The sequence below is a fragment of the Gopherus evgoodei genome, chromosome 7 (assembly GCF_007399415.2).
Source record: "Gopherus evgoodei ecotype Sinaloan lineage chromosome 7, rGopEvg1_v1.p, whole genome shotgun sequence".
NCBI classification, from domain to species: Eukaryota; Metazoa; Chordata; order Testudines; family Testudinidae; genus Gopherus; species Gopherus evgoodei.
Window position 1 is genome coordinate 65,750,007 of NC_044328.1, and position 21,316 is coordinate 65,771,322.

At 37.9% G+C, this 21,316-nt stretch overlaps 1 protein-coding gene across 4 annotated transcripts in view; it reads right to left on the bottom strand.

Annotated features, from left to right (window-relative positions):
• SAMD8 (sterile alpha motif domain containing 8) overlaps positions 1–21,316 on the bottom strand; it is a 33,369-nt gene that overhangs the window by 7,556 nt on the left and 4,497 nt on the right. For 2 of the 4 annotated variants that reach the window (XM_030569512.1, XM_030569511.1), the window contains 4 exons: positions 10,713–11,298; positions 3,586–3,681; positions 1,977–2,094; positions 990–1,140 (listed from right to left, as the gene is read on the bottom strand). In XM_030569512.1, coding sequence (XP_030425372.1) covers positions 990–1,140; positions 1,977–2,094; positions 3,586–3,681; positions 10,713–11,287 — 940 coding nt within the window. In that variant the 5' untranslated portion in view covers positions 11,288–11,298. Of the gene's footprint in view, positions 1–989; positions 1,141–1,976; positions 2,095–3,585; positions 3,682–10,712; positions 11,303–21,316 lie in introns of all 4 variants that reach the window. The other 2 variants (XM_030569510.1, XM_030569509.1) reach the window with 1 other exon arrangement.

Sequence of the window (21,316 nt, forward strand, 5' to 3'; positions counted from 1 at the left end):
TCCAATCTACTGCTGGTGCACACAGAGCAGGGATGCAAGAAAAGACAGTGCAGGAAAAAGGGATGAAACACAAAAAGAGTGGGGATCAGATAAGGATAACGCAATGTAAAGGCAACTTCTCAATTTTATTTGAGAACTGAGAAAAGTAATAGAGAAAGGGAAAATATGAGCATGGGTACGCACAGTTGAAGAAGAATGGAAGGCCACTGCTGTACAAGAAAGCAACTTGAACAGCATGATCACATCTCTGTTTAGTTTATTTAAGATTTAAAAAACATGGCAGTGACACTGTAGTTGAAACTGATATGGCACTTCCATTTTCCACACCCAATCTTCACTTGTTAAAATCTTTTTAGAAAGTTGCCTTTGGGGCTGGGGTTACCAAAACCCCATCCAAATGCTTCTGAGCCTGAAGGTGCTAAAAAAATCCATTTCATCAGCTTCTATATGGAATGTATGTCCTAGAACTGCTCAGGCTCCCCCCGTAAGCACTTTTACAAGGCAGGCAGGAAGTCTGGCAAGAAATCTGTTTTGGGGCCATGAAAAGTAGCTAGGTGCATTCTGAAAACCACTTACCCTTCACTTTCCAGTTATTACAGGTCGGATCTTCATTAACTATCAAACTGCAGTTTTTTCATTTATAGCACCCAAAATGTGCTAGGTACATTAGATGTTCGTGACTGTACGGAAAAAAGTCTAGGCAAATCTTATCAAGCACATGCCATGCTAATCTTTTAGGACACCCAGATTCTACAGTGATTGGCACATTAGAAATAGCTAAGATTGGTCAAAATACTCAGGGACTTTGTTCTTTTTAAGTAATTTCCATCTCCAGCTCAACACTAATCATGAAAGCTTTCAGTCATAAAAGGAGGAGATTTTGAGAATGGAAGAAATAAAAATAGGGAAGGAGTATGCCTCTTAATTACAATAATTGCAATATCTCCATAATACTTATACATGTTTCGACACTGGCATTGTGTACTTACATTCAGTGACAAAGAAGTTCAGCATAGTCAGTACAACAGTATGGCCACTGAACATGTAGTCTCCACATGTATGTACTCCAGTGAGTGTCATTCCAAAACCACTCCATATTGCAAATGCTCGCTGAAGTTTTGCCCACACATTGCCATACAACTAAAATTAAAAACAGGAGCATTAATATTTAAAACCATTGCTAAGAATACTTTTTACTATAGTCCAAACATGTCTAATAGAAATTTAGTTGCTGCCTAGCACCATGTATATTTAATTCACACACTCAGTTTCCATTTTTAACTTTTACTGCAAATACAGATTATCAGAACAGCCCATGGATTCTATTTTGGCATAACTAGGATCTATAACTATAATTATAGAGGTACACAAAGTACCTGTGATAAGTACTCTCTCTAAATTCTGTGGTTTATTTAATCCATAGCTATAAATGATTCACATAATGGAGCTTCCACACATTCTCTTGAGGATTTATTCCACAGCCTAGTGAGTCAGTCAAAAAAGTTTTTCCTGCTATTCAGCCTAATATTTTCATAATTTCATCCCTTTATTTTTAGTTATAGTCTTACACCTTATATAAGCCTTCTCTCTTCTTAGTGTTTCCATCCTCCAAATACCTGGCAGCTGTGTGTCATTTTAGCAGGCTAGATGAGGTATAAATATTTACTTTTCAGTCATTCCTCATAAATCATCCCCTTCAGTCACTCAAATGTGTTCCTCTGATGAATCCTCTCATTTGCATAGAGTACTACGCTGGAAGCCCCAATATGAATGCAATATTTTAAGAGCTTTCTATCAAAAATGCTGTAGAAGTGACTACCAAATTAATGATCCTTGATTTGCACGAGTCGGTATTTAACAAGCAGAAGTTTGCAGCTAATTACATATGTGCTTACACTATCACTATCCTTATCACAATAATTTTCATCTGAGAAGGTTAAACCAAAACCAGCAAACGTTTAAGAATATTCCTTTACCTTTCCGGAACACTGCAGATGCTGGCCTGGCACAGAGAGTGAGGTAACAAACATTGTAAAGCAACGCAACAAGAACACTGTCCCCATTAAGCTACACAATCTGCGTAAGAGTATAGACCTGGGAAAATAAAAAGGGATGCAAGAGTCGTGCAAGAATTCAAATACTTTTGCACATTTGATTATGAAAATTAAGAGAATGATGAGAGATTTACAGCATTCTTCTCTAACTTATCCCCATGACATGATTTTTAATGGGACAGGGATTTCTTGAACTACAACAATTTAGCTTAACACAGTATTAAATTTTATTTCTATTATCTTTCTTTCAAATAGTAACGCTGTTTTATGTACTGGCATCTTACTGAAATACTGACATTTTTGAATGAGCCGTGTGTCACGGTGAAAGTGACTGACATATTCAGATCACTGCATACAAGGATTCAGAAGCCAACATGTCTCTGAATACAGTATTTACACCCACAATTTCTCCATAATAAAGTGACAAAAGCCAAGTCTCAGGAATGCCAGCCCTCATTTCCCAAGCATATTTAAAAAAAAAAAAAAAAGTGATTCTTCATCCATGTCTGCTATGCTCTTGGGGTTTTCCCCTCAGACTGAGGTGACATACTATCTCCTATTCAGCAAAGGGACAATATGGATGCTGTATACAAGTGCGCTCTGAACAACAAATTCTTCTCCTCTGGAACTACAGTCTTAAATGAGGTCCTACACACAAACAGGTCCTTCAGCCACAAGCTGTCCAATGAACTCTTTAGTGTTGAGATGAAAATGTTTCAAAGCATTAACAGAAAATGCACCAATACTAAAATTAATCAGACCCTCCCAAATTTACAATCATTTAATATTGATCTTAAGATGGGCAAGTCAATGATTCCCTTGTTCGGCTCACGATACAAAAAGGAGTAAAGATGGTTTTTGTCTGCCTTGTCTCTTGGGCACTAGTTAATGTTATGCTTCTCTAGAAGAGAAAAAAAAAAATCAACTCAAATTGTCAGTTCTGACCCAACTACAAAGATATTGTTTATTCTAAGTGTAAGGTGTGTAAAACTATTTTTCTTGGTTCTCTCATTAGAACTAAGTTGCTAGTCATTCAGAGAAGTTTACAAGCTTCTGGAGAAAGCCCTGGAAGAGGACACACTGGAATCCCTGGACTAAAGAGAACAGAACAGTTGGAAGAAATGTTGTGGAACTAGTCATGACTGACACGTCACTCACCTCCCAGTCTGGGGACATACACACCCAGTTCCTATGAACAGACTGGTCATTTAGAAAGGATGGACATTCACAGGGTGGGACAGAGAGAGATATACACAAGACTGGTTTTCATGGATTCCCAATTCAACCAGCATTGCAAAACAAAGTGGCAACAACCACCCCGATGGAAGTAAAGTAGCACAAAATAGTGGTATCCCCCAGGAACAAATAAATGAAACAAAGGAATTCTTTATGGGAAGTGGAAGGAAGAATTGTACCATGGCCGCACTGTGCCATCTTAATGATGTAAATAACAATTGTGTTTAAAGGTAAGTCTTGGCTATAGTAATTATGATGGATTTGAGTCACATTCAATCTTTATTAGGTTGCCTACCTGTGTCTGTGAAGGAGGAGAACCAGGAGCCAAATGTAGCAGAGAATCACACCACACACTTCAGTCATGGCAAAGGCCCAAGGTATCCTAGGAACACTAAAGCAGAAGGAAAAAGTTAACCTACATAATAGAGCTAACTTTGATGAATACATGTGTGTTTTAAATTAGGCACCTGAATTAATGGCCTAATTCTCAAAAGGTGTTGAGCATCTGCAGCTCCCACTAAAGTATACGGAAGCTGCAGGTGCGCCGCATTTTTTGAAAAGAAGCCATGTACTTAGGTGACAAAATAAAGATTTAGATGCCTACCAGTGTACAAGTACCTTCACAGGGAGAAGATACCAGGTACTAAAGAGCTCTTTAACCTATCAGAGAAAGGTGTAATAAGAACTGATCACTGGAAATTAAAGGCAGAAATTCAAGATAGAAATTCAGCCGAAATGTATAATAGTGAGTGAAGGTGACTAACCACTGAAAGAAAATACCAACATAAGTGGTAAATTCTCCATTTTTTAAAATCTTCAAATCAAGATGGGATACCTTTCTGGAAGATATGCTTTAGTCAAACAAGTTATTGGGCTCAATGCAGGCATAATTGGGTAAAGTTCTATAGCATATAGGAGGTCTGCTTAGATAATCAAATGGTTCCTTCTGCTCTTAAATATATGAATCTACAGGCACTCAAGTTTGAACGTTTTGGCCATAGTTTCGTTGGTACTACTATCTTGTATTGCATTCTTCTGAAACTGGTAAAAACTAACACTGAAGATTTCCACAGCACAAAACTTTATTTTGACAGACTTAGTAATGCCTTAAGCTCTAGTTCATTTATTTACTCCCCTCGCAACCCATTTTAAAAATGTTTTAGAGGACATTTAAAATGAAATTGATCAAAGTCCAAAACCTATTGTAAAACTCAATGTTTTACATAGATTTCCTCCTGAATTTCCTTATTGCTCTTAAGGTTTTAGTAGTTTCTTTATAATGAATTTCCAAAACAATATCACTCATCTTGACACATTAACTTACATCATGCATCACTTATATTGTAACTGCAATAAAAAACTAGTCAGTACAAAGTTCTTAAAACACTTCCATTTCAAATTTAGTGTTTAAAGCATAATAAATCTCTTCAATGCAGGATGACAGGACCATCAAACTCATTCTGTGATAAAGGCTAAATTAAATTTGTAATTAGGGTTCATATGCCAGAACTGTAAGATTAGGACTTAATACACTAACCATGAGGAAAAATACCCATGCTACCTTCCTCTCAAAACAATGTCCTCTGTAATTTATAAAAGAGGATCTTGTACTGCTTATTGTGCACTCTACTATATTTAAGCACACTGTCAGCTTTTTATTTAATACATGCTACAAAGTCTCTGCTGCTTTCTTTATAACTTCTTTTTTTTAAAAGATCAGTGCTAATACTGTTATGCATTTTTACCTGCAGTATCATCAGTGTATTTCTGCTTTCGCCCTGACAGACTTTTTGGTATTTCCCCACACTGTTTTCTGCCTCATCCTCCCCTTCCCCATAATATCCACCCAATCTCCTATTTCTCCTGTTATTTATTTGCTTGATCTCTCCTCCAGTCCCCATATACTCAACCTATTAGCACCATTTGTGTTCCTCACTCCTTGCAACCCCCTTCTTTTTTAAAAGAAATGATGCAGCAGAGGTGACTAGGTTTTCACGCCCTGACTTGAGTAACAAAAGATCTTCATTGATGGTAATGGGAGTTTTGCTCAAAGATAGTAGGTTAAATATAGCTCTGATTAATTTAACAGTTTAGTTAAAGTTGAATGCTTTGAAAATAATGAACATTTATTAGTCGGGGTGGAGCATGGTGTTTGGTGCATAGTTAGAACCACTGCTCTTTCTGCTCTTCAATTCACCTCTTCCTCTCTTTCTAGTGTTAGGAAGTTCACATTTATAGCACTAATAGAATGTATTTGGTATAGTTTTCTGAGATCTAAGATTTAGATATATACTAGGATTTTCAGAGAAGCTTAAGTGAGTTAGGTGTCCAATTCCCACTGAATTTCAATAGGAATTAGGCAGCTAAATCCTTAAACGCCTTTGAAAATCCCAGTCAAGATGTATGCAGTGGGAGAGAAATATTAGAAAAAGTTCATTTTTGTCTTCATGCATTCTTACACAAGTCCTCACTCAGATGGCAGTCTTGAGTACGATGTTTATATACCTAGAGAAGATAGGAGGGACACACCTATTACTTGCAAAAATGTAATCCCTTGGAAAGGGTAGAGAAGCCTAAAATGCCTAGACATCTCAAAGCTATTCCAGAGTCCTTGCATGATCAAACTTTTTGGTATAGGTTTTAATTTAACATTTAGTAAATCATTACTTTGCACTTATAATACATTGTATATTTACATTAATGAAACATCACCCCCCCCCCACGAGATAGACAAACTGAAGCTTAGAAGCTAAGCAACTTTTTCAAAGTCACAATCAGTGAGCAGAGCATAAAATAAAACCAAAGAATACTACCAGTCCCCTGCTTCAGTAGAAAATATGCTTTTAAAATGTGGTATTTCCTTGTTATTTTACAAGCACTTAAAACATACTTAATGCTATATAACATAAAAGGACCACAGTCCTTTGCTGTAGTATGGTGTTGGAAAATGGGGAGGGTAGAACAGTTTGCATAGTTGGTAAACACCTACCACAATCCCATTTATGTCTCCACAGCGAAAGACTCCGGGCGCTAAAAAGAGCCATGTAGATATTCAAGACTCAGGCTCTGAAGGGCAGGAAAAGGAGTGGATTTCAGAGACTGACCCCAAACATCTACACAACTATTCTTAGTACCGTAATGTGAGCCCACATCTGCAGACCCAGATTCTAGGATGAACTGCCACGTTGTTAGGGGTTTGTTTAGGGATTTTTTTTTTTTGGAGGGGGGGTGAGGAGGCGGGTCATGTAGACATACCCCAAGAGTACTGATTGGAGAATCAGAAAAAAGAAAAATATAGAAAGCTAATGGTATTGCTGGTTGCAGAGAGGCCACTCAAACTTTCAGTTTCTGTCCTCTTAGTGCCTCATCTGTTGTATATATCAGTGAACTGCTGAGAAGCTACAAAGCATTTTTAAAAATTAAATTAGAATTATTGTGTATGAATGTCTTTAGCCTTGTTTGTCGAAGTTCCTTTCCCAGAAAGCTGATACTGCCAGTAATTTGCACTTTGCAATAACAGATTTCAGCTGAAACTGTTTCTCTGTCACATGTCCGCTTTGCTACACAAAAGGTAAACAAGCAATTACTCAGACACTGGCTCTGTTGTAATCCTATGACAATGATTTGGTTGTTTCTGCTAACATTCTCCACCAAAGCCCCTCCCAATGCTGATTACAGCACTTCTGTCCTGGGAACAGACTCTAGTATCCAGTCTTGTCATGACTGTCATTCTCCTTCTTCCATCACTCCCTTTGGTCGTCACTTGCTGAGTAATGTCTAAATTAATGACAGGCTGTGCAGCCTTTATTCACGTGATTAAACTTTGATGAGACGACCTGTAAAGTAGAGACTGCTTTAATGAATAAAGGCTGCAAGACTGAGCCTTTCCTGATACATGTCATGTCTTATTTCTGTGCACTTTATAGTAAGTCTGTAGTATAGTGTGAGAGAACTACTTGGAAGATAGCATTTATTCCACATTAAACTCACATGGTTGAGCAGAAACTAAGGGCTGGTCCACACTACGGGGGGGAAATCGATCTTAGATACACAACTTCAGCTACGTGAATAACGTAGCTGAAGTCGAATATCTAAGATCGGATTACTCACCCGTCCACACCGCGCGGGATCGATGTTCGTGGCTCTCCCTGTCGATTCCGAAACTCCGTTGGGGTTGATGGAGTTCCGGAATCGATATAAGCGCGCTCGGGGATCGATTTTAACCCGCCGATACAGCAGGTAGTCTGGACATGGCCTAAGTAGCTCTTGCAGTTGCTCTCTCTGGATTTAAAGTAAACATTTATAGTATGGCTGTCACTCCCCTATTATTAAGGCTGCGAGTTTGTCATGGAAGTCACGGATTCCGTGACTTTCCATGACCTTCACGACTTCTGCAGCATCCAGTGCGCCTGGTTCAGAGAGCCCTTGTGCCAGGGGCAGTGGCCACTGCTGGGGTAAGTCTCCGGCTACCACACCCCCATCCCCTGCAGCAGAGTTTGGGTGTGAGAGGGGCTCAGGGCACTAGACAGGGTGAGGCAGGCTCTGGGCGGTGCTTACTTGGAAGGGGCTCCCCAGAAGTGGCGGCACCCCCCTCACTCAGCTGCTAGGCAGAGGCGTGGCCAGGTAGCTCTGTGGGCTGCCTTTGCTGGAGTGCTGGCTATGCAGCTCCCATTGGCCAAGAATCTCGGCGAATGGGAGCTGCAGGAACAGTGCCTTCAGGCAGAGGCAGCGTGCAGAGCTGAGCAAGGGGCGTGTGTCGCCGCTTCCAGGGAGGCCCCCCAGGTAAGTGCCGCCCAGAGCCTGCCTCACCCTGTCACTGCGCCCCAACCCCTCCCACCACCACCAAGCACCAGTGAGGGTCCTGGGCTGTGCACTGCAGCCCCCTCCCCAAAGCAGCCAGGCCACTCTTCACCAGCACCTGCAGGCCCCCAGGCAATGCTCCCCCTCTCCCAATTTTATTCACTGGTATTTTTAATAAAAAGTCATGGGTTGTGAATTTGTGTGTACTGCCCATGACCTGTCTGTAACTTTTACTAAAAATACCCATGACTAAAACGTAGCCTTGTCTATAGTTAATGGCTCTCTCACTAGCACTCAGTCCACCAAGTATTACAGATAATCAACTATAACAAACCCCTCTATGCAGCATCTACTCCATACATTCAGCCATAATGGGGATGTTGGGGCTATTAGGAGTATTGAGAGAAATAAAAATTAATAAGCCTTCTCTAAAAACTTCCTATACTATTCAAAACAAGTGGGCTTTTTATGGTAGTATTCATGTTTAGGAAATGTGTGGGCTTACTTACCACAGCCATTTACCAAATGCAGACACATCCAGGCATAGAGCAATTATATCTCTTGGCTAAAGGTGGAAAATGTATGACAGCTGATTGCTACAGTATGTTAATGGAACTCCAGTTAGTGACTTCTACATCAGCAAATCTGACATTCCTCATTACATCTAGCTGAGCAGTTAGCCAAAAAAAAATTAATTTCCAATGTAAACAAATCTCTTTGGACTTCCCTCAGCTTCTTTCAAATTCCCAGCCTAATTGTATTATTATACACGTCTACCCCGATATAACGCGACACAATATAACACGAATTTGGATACAACACAGTAAAGCAGTGCTCCAGGGGGGTGGGGCTGCCCACTCCAGCAGATCAAAGGAAGTTCGATATAATGCGGTTTCATCTATAACCAAGAAAGATTTTTTGGCTCTTGAGGACAGCGTTATATTGGGGTAGAGGTGTACTTCATTATTCTGAAGTACCCCAGTCTCTACCTAGTGATAAAGGGGAGTAAAAACCATTTTGTTTAAACTGGTATAGGACCAAGGAAGTTGGAAAAATAAATTGTATATTAGCAACACAGTTTAAGCACTTTAGCTATCACAGCTCTCTATTTGGTCTTAACTGATGAAGAGATAGATTTCTCCACATTAAAGACTTACAGGCTGCAAGTCTCCAGTTTTAACTACAAACTTTATCCAGTTCAAAGGGTGACTGAGAATAAAATTATTATTTGGTTACAATAAAGCTTTTTCCACTACAGTTGCTCAGTTTCGCAGGAAGCAGTTCAGTTTTTTCATACCCAGGAAGAAAAAAGGGAGCTCTTAGTATCAAATACAAATAAACTGATCGTGGAATTAGCACTTATACTGTTTTATTTCTCCAGCATGCCGGTTCATCAGTTGTCAAGGGCTGTCACATCATTATTCAGCATGCTATACACATTGCATAGTTACTTCAAAGATTATCACAAAGTGACAGAAGATTGCATGGAAGAAAATATTTTAAAAGGCAAAGTGGTGCACTAAAGTAAATGGCAAAAAGTGGTTGTAATCTTGTTCAAGTGCCGCATGCCTCAAAGAACAAGATTCAAAGAGCAAATTCTGCAATTCTAAAAAATGAGTTGCACATATACTGAATGATATCAACTTGTTATCTGTGTCCCTAGAACACTGATAACATTTGGCCAAACCTATTAAAAGAGATTTAAAACAAAAACAAAAAACCTCATCAGGAAGGCTTGTCAGTCCATATCACTGTGTTCCAGTAACACCCACAATATGCTGATACTGTTCAAACACAAAGAAATATACAATTCCTATCTCACAGCACTTACAGTCTAAAATACAATCTCTTCTACTATCCCAGTTCAGTGCCTTGCTTCTTCTATAAACTCTTGCTCTGCTCCCAACTCTGCAACACGAATTTGTCATCAAATGCAATTTATTTACAGTCCTGTTTGGTGAAGCACCAGCACAAACTAAATTAAACGTTACAGCTAGTACACAGAATGGCAGAAAGGGCAGCACAGCAGTAAAAAGCAACACAATAAGTCACCTGAAAGTGAAGCATCCCAAAGGGAATAGGTTTTTAAAACATGACCAAAGCAGCACTCAGGTAGAAGGAGATCTTATACCTCATGTTAATGGAAGCACTATCTGCTATATAAATTACAACAACTAGTGTCACTTATGAGATTTCAATGAACATGTGAGAAGGGAGTTATGATTCTTTAAAATCAATTTACTTGGAGTGTGGGAGGAAGGGACAGTCAAGTCAGGTAGTGTACACACCTTTTAAGTAACCATTTAGCTAAAGAAGGAAAACTGCTGTGATTAGTTCTACTTTAAAAGCCAACTGTATAGTAGTAACAGCAGCACTTTAAGTCAACTGCTCAATTTCTTTCTTCACAAAAGTCTTCTAAAATTATATTTCTTTAATCTCTTGGGAATAGGAGTACATTACAATCTAGACCATGGGTGAACACATTCAGAAATGTGATATCCCAATGCCAGGTGTTAGATATTGAAAGATTATTATGAAATATATTGAAATTCACAATATCATCTATAAAGGTGTAAGAATTTTGTGATAACACCATCATTCTGTTTCTGAACAAGTACTTACCTGTCTAGAAATATGTCTGGTAGCGGAGGATATGTCTGCATGTCTGGTACGCGCTCATGTACTATAACCATGACAAAAGATGTAAAGCCAAACACTATGAAAACATATATACAACTTAAGACTGTTTTCCAGTACTCAGGGTCCAGTCTTCGCATAGGATGTTTGTTTTTCCCATTTGCGTATTGATACTGATCGGCATTCAGGTCAGTGACTGGTCCACAGTCCCGTGGTACTTCACCATTACAAAACCAATCCGTACCTTGAAGGGAGCCAACAGTAGGAGACATTGTGCCAATGGGACTATCGCTGTTGTAACCCAACTCTTCTAAAACCTCAATATGCTGTTTCTGCAATTTGCGTATCGACAACATTAGTCTTTTGATATCGCCCAGGACTTTGATTTCCAGAGGAGGAGATCGCAAATCAAATTCAGTCAGTGTCAATAATGTAATTCCATCCAGCCTGTGTCTATTGCACAAAATGTCCACATACTCGCAGAAGCCTTCTTCCTTTAGCCATTTGGCTACGTTCTTAGTAGTCCAACGTCGGATGCAAAGCTGGTTATTGCCTGCCATTGTCTTACTCTCTACCTGCCAATAAAACACATTAATTATATACTGCAGAGAGATAAGGCTCAAAATGTCCAAAAAAATATTCCCAAAGAATTAATGTACACACATTAACCACACTGTGTGCTCATAATGACTTGAATAAGAAAATATATTAAAATTATTTCCCCTTAGTATTAAGATGTAGATCCAGTATTAAATGAATAGTAAAAGTCTAACACTTATTTAAAATTACTTTATAATAGTCACTGATCCAATTTACTATTTTGGATTCTTAAGGATTTTTTAGATTCATTTCCTGAATCCTTGAGGTATTTTGTAGAATTCTAGCTATTCAAAAAAGTTAGCTAAAAATCACACACAGAATAGACTATACTGAGCTACTGCTAACCAGAACATAATTATTCTTTAATTATATTCCTTTATCCATTCTGTTTTCTAAAGCATAATTTAGTTCTCACGTAAGGGTATCAGTAGGTTTGGTTTGTTCTCCAATGACAAAAACTTTCCTGTTTAGATACAGATTTCATCACTGCACTCTTTTGCAGTGTGCAATTCGCAAGCCAGGTAAAAACATAGGCAGACACCATGAAAACTTCCCTATGCAACTTTACCATCGACTCTTCAGTCCTGACCTATAATACACTGCTATTTCAGACCTAATCTCTCCCCTTAAGACAGTGCTGTGTCTAGTCATGTTCTGCTTGTGATGTATAGAAATAGAAAATAGGATGAGATCAGCTGGTTTTAATGTATGCCCTTTTTAGAGTTCAACATAGATATCCTAAAATATATACTACCGTTAACCCACTGCACTATCTAAGCTACTTTCCTTTTTCATTGTCTGCTACCTACTCCCTATAACTCAGAGTTCCCCCAATGCCTGACATCACCGATTGAGACCCATTCCAGCTCAGTTTCCCCACAGGGATTCCAGAGCACTCCTATTCCACATTATTGTTCTTTGATATTTACTCCTCTCCCTTAAACCTGATTGAAAGAGCAGTCTCATTTCAACATTTTATGGATCAGGAATGGGTATTTTTCCCTGCTGGCAACACAACATCCTGTTCAGAAAACTATTTTCTGTCCAGCTATGAACTGTCATTTCCAAGAAAAAAAAAAACAATCCTTGGAGCCTCCTGTTGCAACAAAAGGAGAGCTTCTGCATCAACATATTTCATTGTTTCATGACAAGATATGTACTGTAATTATATACTATATAGGGCATAAGAGCAACAAGGAGAAGGCTAAATACCTATAATGCCTAAGATGCCTCATGCTAATATTCTGCATGTTCAGAGTGAAAGCATATTTTAATTTATCCATTTTAACTACAGTAACATCAAAGTGACAGATACTTCAAATTGTTTTACATTGCTGCCACAATCTTTTAACCTGTATTTTACTGTGAAACAAGCATTGCATCTAGCTCCAAAAGAATCCAAATCTTCTTTTAAAATATGACGTAATACTAGCATCAATGATATTACATAAAAGAAAAATAAGATTTATGCTGTTGGGAAAATTTCCAGTATTCCCAGACATCTTTTTGGACTGTGGAATATTACTCCAAGGAAGAGATAGATGTCCCAATACTTCAGCTAACAATTTAAAAAAAAAACAACAACACTACCACCAACACCACACACACGGGAAAAAAAAAGCTTATCAAAGACTTAAGAACTCTCAGAATTAGTACCATGCCCTTTTCACCTCAGAACACACTTATACAACCCCCTCCAATGCAAAGTATACACATACTACATAGTCCAATGCTGAACAAAACAGAAGTAACAGGTGCCATTAATGAGTAAGCAAGATCTGTAAAAGTGGGGAAATTAATTTGAATAACTCAGTCACGGAGAAACTTGAGATCTATATTAAGCTATATGAATATTACCATTAATACAACCATATGACCAGAATGACCATTCTTTGACCAAGTGTAGCATCTGAAATTACTCATGTGTTAGGTTACAAGTTGACAGTATCTCTAACACAAACATTTAATATCACAAATAAAACGCTGCATATAGAGCTAATACTTACACAAACCTTATTAAAAACATATTGATTCAAACAATGGCCAAGGCATCCATAATGCATTGCTAGAAGAGTTTTTGCCATGCAATTTGACTCCCTATATGCAGGGGTAGAACAATGGGATTTATGCACTGTATACCTTTTATATACCATTTTGAAGATTGGTATCACCGAATAATGAAGCTGATCTGCATATTGATTAATTCAAACAGGTGAGCTATGATTCTGCTTTCCTTTATCAGTGGTAGATGTGTTAGTTTATCTGATGTTCTTAAACCTACAATTTTTTACAGTAAGAGCTAACTTTACACAGCCTAATGTACATATAACTTTTTCAAATTTAAACTTGAGTAAAGTTATAATACAAAGGTCATTGTAAAAAGGAATCATTCCAGTTGCTGACAATTCCCTTACTGCCTTTGTTCAGTATAAAAAAGAGTTGTAATATTTTCCATTCAAAATAACCTTACTTTTTCTATTCAATACACGACTACTAGCAGTAGGCTGCATTATGCGGATCACTAATTCCAAATGAATTACTACAGGATTTTTTGTTTTGTACCAAAGCATCTTGCCTTAACGCCTACAAATTGTTTTTCTGTGCTTCTGATTTTTCCTGCTCAGAAATAGAGGAAACACAAGGAAGGGGGGGGGAAAAAAAAAAAAAAAAAAGACAAGTAGCTATTTCCTATACCTGTTGTAATGGATATTGTACACTGGCAAAGGCTTTGAGAAACAGTAAATTTAGATTCACCAAGAATTCACTCAAAAATCCACTGATTTTCCTTATCACAAAGCAATTCCTCAGGATGAACTCAGAAAATTTTGCAGAATCTCAGAGAACTCAGTTAACATTTTTTATCAAGAATTATAACACTAGACAGACCTTTCCCTCTGACATTGCAGGGCAAATATCACCCCTCAAACTCCATGTAATAAGAGTGATTTAATAATGCTGAGCAAGCACATACCAATACATCAAAGGTCAGTACTGGCAAGGTTGTGCTTCAGAAAGGTCTACATCTAAAGCACAATGCAACTGAGAGGAGCTGCTTACTAATTTCAAATGCATAGGAGGAGGAGGGAAACTGAGGTAGGGCATAGGTAGATTTAAAAAACGATAAGAGAAACAAATCCTTATATGATGTGCAATAATTCTTCCCCCCCCCTACAGCTTTTACCAGTTTCAACAGTTACAAGTTCATTTTAGTTCAGTTATCTTTCCCAGTTTGAACTAAAAAGGCTCCTTCCCCTCTTTATGTGTAATTCATATAAAGCCATTTTAACCTGAACAATAAAAATAATTCTGCTAATGTAATATAACCTGTGTATTAAACAAATTAAGTAATATGTGTAGTCAACGAAGTCAACTAGTTGAATTCATTAAGTAATTCACTGAAAGTTAATAAGCCGATTGCATGTTAAAAAGCAATCTCTTCCAATCTATGAATAAAAATTAGGTGCAAGAGAACGAGCTCTACTAGTTCTAAAGTCTTGAAGGAATGGCAACCAGAAAAAAAATCTATTCAATTCATTAATTACACATAGTACTTCATCTGTACAACACATTGATTTTAAATGCAAATCATGTATTGATAAACTCTTATATGCCCAGCACACTTACTTTTAGTTTAAAACTTTTATATTAGTTATTTCTGTAGATTTTAATTTAACTCCAAATTCCAAACACAGATTGACACAAATGATGAGTAAAAAAACACAAGAAACGCATCATACACCATTTTCTAACAAAAATGTAAAAAAAATCTGAATAAATTTAAAAGCAACTCTATTGCTTAAATAAATGTGTTGAGATATAGCCTATCCTCCTAGTTAGCATAAAGTACCAGCAAGTTTAGTGTAAAGGCTTTTTTAGTTGCAAATCAACATATTTTAATGGCTACCAAGCAATGAGACTATAAAAATACAAATGCAAGACAAGATTAATATCAGTGATTTAAATCAAGGTTTTCCAGTAGATGATTTAAAATCATTATTAAAATTGATTATTTAAATCTACCCTGTAAAGCTCAAACTCTATTTTAACCCACTCCCATTAATTTTCATAGTTTTACTCCTCTCAAAACAGCAGTTTCTTCATATTCTGATCCATCTGAGTGTTAAATTAACAAGTAACATTTTAAAGTTATTGCAAATATGGAATGATTGTATACGTAAGTATAGTGTAAAAATTAATCCAGGAAAAGCTCCTTGCCCTGATGGACATAGTACTAAAATGCAGTTAAAGTAAGGCAGACTTTCAACTTATGTCTACAGGAAAAGTTGGGAAGCAAACTTTTGAAACTGAAAATTTTAGGATTTTCTCTATTACTCATCACCATGTTATTTGTGTGCTTCCCCCTCCCTCCCCCCCCCCCCCCCCCCCCCCAAAAAAAAAAAAAGGTTTGCATGATGTAATTCTTGAAGGAATTAATGAGTCTTTTACTCTTCTCCCTTCACTGGTAGGAAACAGCTCTGACTGAGAATACACATGGAGGTGTTGGCTTTCCTTCTCTCATTATCCCTTCTTTCCTCCACTATAGTGGATAGTACTCTTCTAATTAAAAGGGAATCCTTCAAGGGAATTCCTTAACAGATTGGCTAGACCATAGGAGGCATCTAAAGAAATTTCTGTTTAACTGCACAGAATATGGATCTCCTCGGCAACTTTTATTCTGATCCTTCTAACTCTAATAAGTGAAATCTGTTTCACTCCAAGTAAATTTTATATTAACAGTGAAAATTCGCATATAAAAGTGACAAACTGGAAAGACTGAAGTCATTTAGATAACTAGACTTGTACTTTGTAGGAAATGGTGCAGAAAGAGCTATTTACTTTCCTTCTGCATTGCCTGATTTATCTCTGAAGCCAAATATCTAAGTCCACGATGAGTAATACCTGGCAAGCAAAGAACTTAAAATGTCAAAGGGTGGAATATGTTTTCCCCTGACATGAGCAACGTCTGCAACTAGCTTCTTAGTTGCTTATGGGCTACAGAAACCTTCCATTGCGTCAGATTATCAACAGTCGTTCTCTCCTTTTGCATGGCATTTCCCCCCTTTCCTCCCAATTAAGGACATGTACAACTGTTGAACTATGACGAAAGCTTAAGGTCTATGTGCAGAAAAACCCCGCCCAAAACAAAAAATGAATCTATTGAGTGTTACCATTATGTGAAAATACACAGTTGTCTTTCACTCCAATACTTTGACCCCTCAAACCACAAATATCCACGGTTCATTTAAAAAGCAAAGTTTCTGTATGAAACAGACCATAACCAGCTTTGTTAAACATAAGTTGTTTTGCTAAGTAAGTGCATATTTAAATATACAAAATTATAGTATCATTGATTATCCAAAGTTAGTAACATGACAGAAGCGCTGTGCTTTTGGAATTACCAGTAGTCAGCCATGAAAACAGACCTGTGCTCCTAACTTCCCAAATGTAAGCATTCATAGGACTTCATAATTCTCAAACTAAAGGTTCTGTGGAAAGATGAACAATAAAATCACTGGTGCCAGGTAACAAGCAGCATGGGTATTATAGGATCAAAGACTGTTGCTGACTGGAGCAGGATGGGCATTACTGTTTTAAATGCTGCCTGCATCCATTCTTTTCCCCCATCCCTCACTTCAAAAGTGAAACAACTATGTCTGGTTTCCCCCTTTGAACTTGGCTCTGAGTACACTGGTAGCTAAACACCCTTAGACAGCAACAGAAGTGGTGGTGTCTAATCCATGAACACATAATAGGGAACAATAGGAATGTGAACTTATCCTGACTGCAGTAGGAAGTCGACCTTCATACACCAGTTAGTAGTACCACACTTGAAGCATGGAGAGCTAGTTACATAGTACTGCCTTTATTTTAGAAGGACTTTTTCCCCCAAGGTGCTTTGCATCTAACTTGCAACACAGGTTGCTATTACAAGCTTTTCTTTAACAAAATAGTACTGTGAAGTTCTCAAACTATATAAAACAAATAAAGCTCTCATGATAATGCAGTATTTTGCTTTGAAGAATGTTCATTAATGCATTGTGCTGACCCTGACTTTGCTTTCAAAATATCACCACGTACGGTATATTGCAAAATCCAAAGTTATTGTGCTTGCACAGTCAATCGCTGATTTTAAGCTTTTCAAGCAATATGTGCGATTGTATGTATGAGTATGATCAAGAATATGGTGGTGGACACAAACTGGAAAGGGGAAATATTGCAAGTTAGACTCTTACTTTCTTAACAAAACCTTGGTTTTTATACAGCTGCTACAAAAACGCTGATCTGACAGCTAGTGGCATGGTCAGCAACACTACATCTTAGGTTACACTAAGCAGGCACTACTTTATGAAGAAAAGCTAAATGATCTTGTATTTAACATAGCACACCCTGTGCCCTAGATTTTGAACTGGAAAAGAAAAATTGCCTCTCTTGCACTCCTCTTCAAGTACTTGCAGTAATGAAAATAAATGAGTGTTCAATAGATTTTACTTCTTAAACTACATGATGTTTTATATAAGATTTATACTGCTAATTCCAAAGTTTAATTATGTTTAAAGTGAATTTAGTTTGTAATGTCTGCACATAAAATGGAGAAAGTATTAAAAAATTACTCAAAGCTATGTAAGTTGGCTTCGCAACCAGCAGAAAGTGATTATGTTTTGCAGTGAGCTGAACATTACACCAACTGCTATTTTATTCTTACACATTGTTAAATCTCATGGGCGACCAGGGCTCACTTGAACACTGAAATGCTCGACCTCTAGCCTAGTAACCAAAAATGCAAACACTTTTCATTCACAGTTATAACTTGAGGCACAAGAAGTGACAAAGGATTTTGAAACCAACTGATTAAGTACCCTACTTCCCATGCCACAGAGTGTAACTTACACGTTTGAATGTTATTGTACCATTCTATTAATATTTGTATAACACTTAGAAATCTGAAGCACTATGTAAGTGCCAAGTATTTATTTTCTTACTTAAATTTTTACATAGCAAATGGAGAAAAGTTACAGAAAGGTAGCTAACTGCTGTTCTTTGAGATGTCCATTCCACTGTAGGAGTTTGAGTGCCTCATGCACAATTGTTGGAGATTTTACCCTCAGCAGTACTGTGGAGACAGCATGGGCACCCTCCAGCAGAGGTGAAAGTAAGCCGGTAGTACGGTACGGCGTACTGGCAAGAGCCACTACACCGTGCTGGACCACACCGGCTTCTGCAGCTAGGATTAAAAGGGCTCTAGGCTCCCCGCAGTGGCGGGGAGCTCCAAGCCCTTTAAATCCTGCCTGCAGATCTGGCCGCAGGGCCGGGACCAGGATTTAAAGGGTGGGGAGCTCCGAGCCCTTTAAATCCCAGCCCCAGCCCAGCAAGGCTCCCGCAGCCTCCCAGTTAGAGCTATTACAAAGAGGATGGATCTAGACTGTTCTCAGTGGTAGCAGATAACAGAACATGGAGTAATGGTCTCAAGTTGCAGTGGGGGAGGTTTAGATTGGATATTAGGAAAAACTTTCACTAGGAGGGTGGTGAAGCACTGGAATGGGTCACCTGGAGAGGTGGTGGAATCTCCTTTTTTAGAGGTTTTTAAGGTCAGACTTGACAAAGCCCTGGCTGGGATGATTTCGTTAGGGATTGGTTCGACTTTGAGCAGGGGGCTGGACTAGATGACCTCGTGAGGTCCCTTCCAACCCTGATATTCTATGATTTAACTATTTTAACAAAAACAAACCTGATTTTAAAAAACTTGAATGTTTAACTAAATTCAAAAATTCATATGCTTATTTTGTTAAAATATTATGTTTGCTGCTGAAGAAAAAAATCCAGAATACGTAACACTGTTGTTTCAGTTAAATAAAAATTTAAATGCCTTTTGGTGATGTTCTCCTCCTAATACAGCATGGCAAGAAAATCCTCCAAATATTAACAATTAACCTGTTGAATTTGGAGATATTTCACCTCCCAATGACTTCATAAATATCTGCTTTAATTACCTTTGGTAAATGAAATAACCAATCATTCATTTTCTGATATAGCTGTAAATCTAATCTGAAAAGTTTTAAAAATAAATCAGTTTAAAAATGAATAGTGTGTACATTCTAAAAATGAATCCTCCATCCATCTCTGAGTTGTGAAGATTATGTATTAAGGTTATAACAACCAACAAAAATGCATATGACTATGCATATGACTTACAAGTAGTGTATTATTAAACACTGACATTGTGTAAGTGCCCAGAAACTTGGGAATCTGTTGCACTGGTTCTGTACACCACACACACACACACGACTGACACTTTAAAATTATACCAGAAAGATTAGAAATATTAGGTTTCCACATTTGTTTTATTATATTAAACCACTGAAAGGCTATCAAGAATAACAGGAAACCTTTCCCACACATAAGTACAAAATAAAGTATTGTCATAAACAGATAGGCATTAACCCTTAACTCTTTTACCTGTAAAGGGTTAAGAAGCTCAGTAAACCTGGCTGATACCTGACCAGAGGACCAATAAGGGGACAAGATACTTTCAAATCTTGGTGGGGTGAAGTCTTTTGTTTGTGCTCTTTGTTTTGGGGGTTGTTCGCTCTTGCGACTAAGAGGGACCAGACATCAATCCAGGCTCTCCAAATCTTTCTGAACCAGTCTCTCATGTTTCAAACTTGTAAGTAACAGCCAGGCAAGGCATGTTAGTCTTACTTTTATTTTCTCAACTTGTAAATGTTCCTTTTTGCCAAGAGGATTTTACCTCTGTTTGCTGTAACTTTGAACCTAAGGCTAGAGGGGATTCCTCTGGGCTATATGAATCTGATTACCCTGTAAAGTATTTTCCATCCTGATTTTACAGAGATGATTTTTACCTCTCTTTTCTTTAATTAAAAGCCTTTTTTTCTTAATATCTGATTGATTTTTCCTTGTTTTTAGATCCAAGGGGTTTGGATCTGGACTCACCAGCGACTGGTGGGGGGAAAAGAAGGGGGCTGGTTAATCTCTCCTTGTTTTAAGATCAAAGGGGTTTGGATCTGTGTTCACCAGGGAATTTAAGTCCCTCAAGGCTACCCAGAGAGGGGAAAGTTTTGGGGGGACAGGGAGTGATCCAGACAATGAAAATTCTGCATGGTGGCAGTGATACCAGATCTAAGCTAGTAATTAAGCTTAGAAGTGTCCATGCAGGTCCCCACATTTGTACCCTAAAGTTCAGAGTGGGGAAGGAACCTTGACAAGTATCTTTTAAGTTCCATATCCTATTAGTTTATCAAGTTTCCCATGGGCGCCTTTTCATTGTAGATAAAATAAATTTGGTCCCAATCTTGCCAGCTAGTCTGTATGAACAGACTTCTGTATGCTTACAGAGCTCTGTTAATATCAGTTGGGCTTTAAGGGATGCAAGGGACCACCTAAACAGATCAATTTGAATATTTTCACTTTTTCTAAACGAAAAAAGTCGCTTCTAGCAGAGCACTGCAACCTCATCATGTCAATTGTTTGGTACTAAGAATGTAAAAAAAACTAAACCAGTAGTCAAGAGTAAGACTATTTGCATTTATAGTATGCCTTGTTTTCAAAGCCCTTTATCAGTTGTGGCCCCAATCTTGAAAAGGTTTACATAACCAAGTCACATTGACATCCATGGAACTACTCAAGTGCATAAAATCAAACATGTGTGTAAATCTTTGCAGAACTGGGGCCTAATGATCAATCTTAATACCCTCATGAGATGAATAGGTCTACTAACAAAAATATTAGCATTAACCACCACCACCAGTATGCCTTCTAATAAAAACTTTTGCAGTTCACATATTTTTTAAATAAAAAACTTATCAGGTGGTAGGGCCACCATGTTCATCACTTATTTCACAATTTTGCTCATACTGCAAGGAAACAGAATGGGAAAAGGCAGAGTAACCTTCAAGATGAGAATGCCATAGGAAGTTTCATTCCTTGTTAAAAGAAAAAAAAACCCACAAAAACTAAGGACTTAATCTTGCAAA